This window comes from Sinohyriopsis cumingii, chromosome 17, assembly GCF_028554795.1.
Source record: "Sinohyriopsis cumingii isolate HCF-2022 chromosome 17, ASM2855479v2, whole genome shotgun sequence".
NCBI classification, from domain to species: Eukaryota; Metazoa; Mollusca; class Bivalvia; order Unionida; family Unionidae; genus Sinohyriopsis; species Sinohyriopsis cumingii.
The window spans coordinates 92,288,970-92,294,969 of record NC_142977.1 but is presented as its reverse complement, the minus strand read 5'-3'; the positions used below and the strand labels follow the sequence as shown (position 1 = coordinate 92,294,969).

The window sequence follows — 6,000 nt, the reverse complement described above, 5'->3', positions numbered from 1 at the left end:
CAATATAAGTCTGTGAGCATCGACATTTTCTCTTCTTATTATCGACAGTTGAATACATTAGTTACCTTATGACCAGTATCATGCAATTTTCTATCATGTGTACTTTTTCAATCAAGCCGGATACAATGGCTATCATTGTAAAACCTTTTGACGCTAACTTCACTAATAACTGTGTGCTTTTGTTTGGTGTTTCTTTTAATCAAAGAAATACCTTGTGGTTTCTGCAAGTTGTTGCTTCAGCTGAAAATCTTTAGAATATACCATATTTTTGGCAGACGTTATATAGTCACTGTGATTTTTTTTAATTCCTAAGTTGTAAAAACGTTTCCAAGCAACTTTTTTGCTCTTTGCAGCATACTATCATTTGAATTCCTTATAGGTGAATTACATATGAGATTCGTTAACGTTGTATTGGCCACTGTTTATAATTTTCTCCAGAGTTGATATGGTCAGAAAACCAAGCAATATCCATTTCTGCACTTGTCGTTAACTAAAAAGGAACTAAGCGTATTGTTCTGAAAACCAATGATTTACTGTCCGTATCAGTGTTTCCAATATTTTGTAATTCATTGGAAGAGCATAAGAAAATATCAGGACCGTTAGTACCTGAAAGTCCAATACTATTTTAAGCTTTTGAACGTACAATGCAAACTGTAAAGTTCAAGTGCCAGTATTTGTGCATTGCCTGTATCAAATCGTACATTTTTAACTAACCATTCATAATGCTTTTTCTGTCCTATTTATCCTAACGAAGCAGGTAACCACAGATATTTGTATATCGTGGCAATTCTGTCATGATCAACTTAAATTGATTATGATGTTAATAGGTAAAGGGGATGTGTTTCACCAAACGTCTATCCATACTGGTTACCTCTGAAAGTTAGCATCTCCTTTTGACTTCATTCACACTGCACAAATTAACTTTCAGGTATAATTCAATATACTTTGGCACAGTTTTCGTATTGGTATATGTTTGTTTAGGTTTAAAGCTGTTTGGGATGTATTTGATAAAATGATACGTTGAATTGACTTATTCGCTTCTTGTGGTATATTTTATTGCTTGTGAAAAATTGTGTGCTAAAATAGCAGATTAACTACAAAAACGTGAACCTCCTACGCAGCTTTATCCCTCTGCAATATCTTCCGAGAATTTGATTGTCCCAGGCTAGGTTGTGTGAATCAATGAACACATGACATCTATTATTATATACTCCTTTTTTCTCTGTTAACTTTACATTGTTAGAATCGTCCAGTAATTTACGCACGTGCACAACACGTGTGCCTACAATAGTGTAGTGTATTAGGAGCTACATTGTAAACAACCATGTACACTCATGTAGCAGACGATTTTGGTTTTATTTTTTTGAATTTATTTGAGGATGACCTCAAGCAGCTTTTTCGTCTATTTTAAAGTAGAGGTGATAGAGTGGAGAATGTGAACGAGTTTACTGCGTCACAAATTAAACTTTCAAAGAAGCAAATGAATGAAAGTGATATTTACAATGTTTACAACAATCGTGAGAGACTCAGTATTGAAAATACCATTCCGATCATTTACACAGCTATTTAGGAGAAATGTTCATAACCTTTCATTAATGGAATGGTTAAGACTGACCACAGCTGTCTGGGGTATATAAAATAACATTAAAAAGCATACTGAGGGAAAGGACTATCGCATATCTATTTAAGAGTTACCATTTTATAAACGAAAGTACTACGTTTGTGGGGAAAAATGCACTTGAAGGGTTTGGTAGAAACGTAAGAACCTCAGAGCCAATAAGACAAGACGACGAAGAATTCGTATTTCCACTTGCTGAATGGTCTGTCACAACCAGCGGTTTTGCAATTTTCCGCGTTAACTTTGTTTATACAATGTTTCGGATTTATGATACCGATGGATGCCATTCAGGTCATAACATAGCTGGGGTCCCTACAACGAGCATGCAAATGACTAGAAATATCCATGCTTTCTTTAGCTCGTAATAAGATTGTAAAACATATACTTACATTTCTGCATCTTGAAATTTGCTCAAAATGTACTTACTTAGTTCTGCAATACTGAATTACATGAGCTATATAATGGGTTCTAAATTTTGATTACACATTTTGAAATTGTACTGTAGTTTCGACTACATTTCCTAATATAATAACATTGTGATTACTGAAGTCAAAATGAAATGAGAGTGATATTCCATAGCGTCATTTTGATGATTACAATTGAATGAGTACAGATTTTCCCATCTTATGATTCCAAACATTCAATGACAGAACAGAAACACACATGCAGCCGAGTCAAGACCCGTCCCTCCCTGCTCAAATCACAGAAATATGTACTTTCTGTGGAACTGACACAGCAACTAAATCCAACCCATGGTCATCGGAATCAATTAGAATCGACAAAAAATGCCAAAATCTAGTCATTCTAGACCAGCTGAAAAAGCTGCAGCAAGGCGTATTCATTCACAATATTACTCTAATTTTCAATTTTAAGTTGACCAAAAACGACAATTCTTTTTTAACCTGATGTCGAGCGCGCGACAAAGTTCAAATGTCCCTGCTCTGTTTTGTTTTCTTGTACCTCTTGTACTCTGGATGATTAGATTAAACTCCTCATGGTTGATCTGATTGTCACTTGTTGCTGTGCTTACCATGTCGTTGATATTATTCCTTCTCACTGATATCAGAAGTTACTAGTGTGCCATATTTTAAACTTTGTTGTATATTCCGTTATCTTTTAAAGCTTTTGCAATAAATCCTATATATGTTGCACTCAGTCCATTAAAAACCAAAGGAATAATTGAACTTGTAGCTACTCCTGAAAGCACTAATCGAGCTGATATTCCCATTTAACCTAAAATTATAGTACCTCAGTGCAGCAAGCGAATTCGGACCATTGTCAGTCGGCGTATTCACGAACAGAAAAGCCTTTCGCAGTGTAGGAGATAAAATTGTATCAATTCTTGTCTTTTTCCCATATACATCTAAGAAACAGTCAGCTTGGGCATTGGAGCGGTAACAGATTTCAATGACTCTGCGGAGATGTTAGGTTGCACAGTTGCATATATGATTCTAATTTCGGTACATGTTGCTTCTGACACGATTTTAACATTTTTCCTTGACTTGGTATTGAAAGTAGAAATGTAACCCAATAGCCATTATTACTCATTTATAGAAGCTACGTAGCGTACCAGGTGTTAAAGGTTTTCTTTTGCAATACACTTATAGGATTTTTTTTTTATCTCGTAATAACCCACGATCTCTTACATTCTCGATTGTTAGAAGTACATTGTGAACTATGATTTCGTTGATTCACTGTAGATCAAGCCCGTAAAGTTTACGAGATCTTGAAACTGAACTGTAAATTTACCTGAATACAAATTTGTATATTTACATCAAGTATGTAATTAATGCCTTCTTCATATTGTACTTTTTGAATTATCTTGCTGTCAGATCTGAAGCTGCTTATTTCAATATTATCATCATTGAAAGCAACATGAAAATCAGCATATTTGTCAAAAGTATTTATATCATTCAATGTTTGAAACGACATTTGAATCTATTTTTAAACACAAATCGCTTTGATCGTACTTTTATTCCGTCTAAAATGTAAATATACTGGAACTGTCTCTAGATGTTGATATAGTTTCTTTCATGTAAATAATGTGAAATATTTATATCATTTCTCTGAAAACTGTTAAATTCAGCACAATATACAATTGCGACAATGTGTACAATTGTACAAAAAATTTCGAATCATTTGTTTTGGTTCACCAATTGTCATTTAGTCTTGCTGGCCTAAAATGTTTCTCATTTTGTGAAATACTCAAGTTTAACTTGTCTAAAGTAGTTGGTAAAGAGAGTGTACTAGAATTTTAATTTCTCTAAATGTACTGAGGCATATATTTGAAAAGATCGTTAGGTTTACGATACGTAACGGATTCAAAAGGAATAGAATATTTTGAAAAATTAAAGACAATTCTTTTAAATACTGTATTGGTTGAATCTTTAGTCAGGACCTTTGACATAGAAGTTACAATACCATATGAGGAAATACAACCCAAAATATACTAATCAATGGTTCATTTTACGGAAACGCTTTGTTGTAGCTAGAAAGAAAAGTTTTATTCATGCTGCTGTCATATTACAATCATGAGCAATATCTGAATATAAAACGATTCGTCAAATATGCTAATTATTAACTTATGTTACATTGGATAGAAATAATCACAGAAAAATTAAAAATGAAAGTACAAAATACTAATAAGTATAAAAATATCTACTACATCGTCTTACAGCACGTTCGTATTTTCCTAAAAAAATAAATTCAGCAAACTATGTACATGGCAAGTTTTTGTGTACTTTGCTTCTCAGAACAATCTAGCATATCATAATGGACTGGTTTTAGCTTTTTTCATGTCATCACTGATTGAGAAAAGTGTAATTACAGTCCACTTTAGTTCAGGTGAATCAAACGTCTTATCGTAAGTGTTAAGTGGCTGCGAATATAAAACGCATCGCCTACGGAATGGTAAGGCAACTGTTACAGTTTAACCCCTCTGAGGACAGTCCTTGATTCAGGAGCTTCATGGACCAAACAGATTGAGGATAAATACTGAAAATCACTACATGTAAGCATGAAAAGTGTGTTGAATTACAAATATACAAGTTTATAATATTTAACTTTCAAAGGTCATCAGGATTAAGCTTTGGAAACTTGACCTCAAACGTGCTCCTTAATCAGTCATTTGAGAACTCTCCGATTGATTCCTAAAAGAACACAACTTTATACGACCGAGCTTTTGAGTAATTTTCTGTGCAAATGTATGCTGTCGTTAATCCAACAGCAACAATTTGAATAAACGACAAATCAGTCTTGAAAGTTATGCCATCATATTTCCTCTTCACCCAACTTAGGTCACGTTTGAATCAAATCAGTCGAGAAACATTGAAACAAGTAGTCGACAAGTCAGGAAAGACACATGAAAAACACCATATCTCTTCCACATACATTTCATAAATGCATCATTAAGCTTATATCTTCACTTTCTTAGACCTGAAGAGGTGAACCTTTCGTATTGAACTTTAATAATCTCTTAATGAATGAATACATCATTAAACTGAAGTCAAATAGACCAATGGACATTTTTGATAATAATTGTTAAAGTTAAATCCAGGTGGCAATGAAAAGAAGACAAGTTTGTAGAAGACAATCTATACCAAAAATAATTAAACCACAAAGGTACCATGTCTGTACTGCACGTAAAGAATAAAACTTGATTCACGTGATCCTGTCTAGTTTTAGTTCCTTACAGCTCACCCTCATAAAGAAGACCTGTAAAATGAAAGGGGAAATTGTTAGTACTTCTCTGAAAGAGCAAATAAGGTTCAGCATCGTTTGTTTTCAATTCAATACCCTATCTTTGAAATTAATTTCGATTTAAAAAATAGTTCATTGTTCTGTAACAGACTTTTATATCGACCTTTTCCTTCAATGAATGAATGACATTTTCAATCTAAATATTGAGCATGCATTTTATGCACTTTTCTTTTTTATGCCTTAAGCACCTGTAAGAAAAATTAAGCTGTTGCAATCCCTTTGCTCCATATGTGGTGTAAGCCCAATATTAGCTGACAAGAACTGATACAGAAGTAGTAACCTCGACAAATGCCACCCTGTTAGCATGAAATAGTTTTGATCATTATTTAATGCTTCTTTGAGCATTATGAGATGCTTCAAACGATCAGAGTGAGAAACAAAATATGAAGCATGAGATAGCTACAGCATATATAGTATTTTATTATTTAAATTTTCACGAATTTCGAGTTTAATGAAGGCGGCTTCGAGGACGAGAATGTATTGAAGATATAACTTCCCAGATTTAATCTAACGCTGATTGGTTACCTATCTGAAAGTTATATCACATTGATACATACTGAAAATTGGCGGAAAATTATTCAACTTTGTTAAATACCGTATTGCAACGCTAACAAAATGAGACA

At 33.6% G+C, this 6,000-nt stretch overlaps 1 protein-coding gene across 4 annotated transcripts in view; it reads right to left on the bottom strand.

Annotated features, from left to right (window-relative positions):
- Positions 1–4,096: 4,096 nt before the first annotated feature.
- LOC149779427 (solute carrier family 28 member 3-like) overlaps positions 4,097–6,000 on the bottom strand; it is a 135,482-nt gene continuing 133,578 nt past the window's right edge. For all 4 annotated transcript variants that reach the window (XM_089940085.1, XM_089940086.1, XM_089940087.1 and 1 more), the window contains one exon: positions 4,097–5,332. In XM_089940085.1, coding sequence (XP_089796211.1) covers positions 5,307–5,332 — 26 coding nt within the window. In that variant the 3' untranslated portion in view covers positions 4,097–5,306. The remainder of the gene's footprint in view (positions 5,333–6,000) is intronic.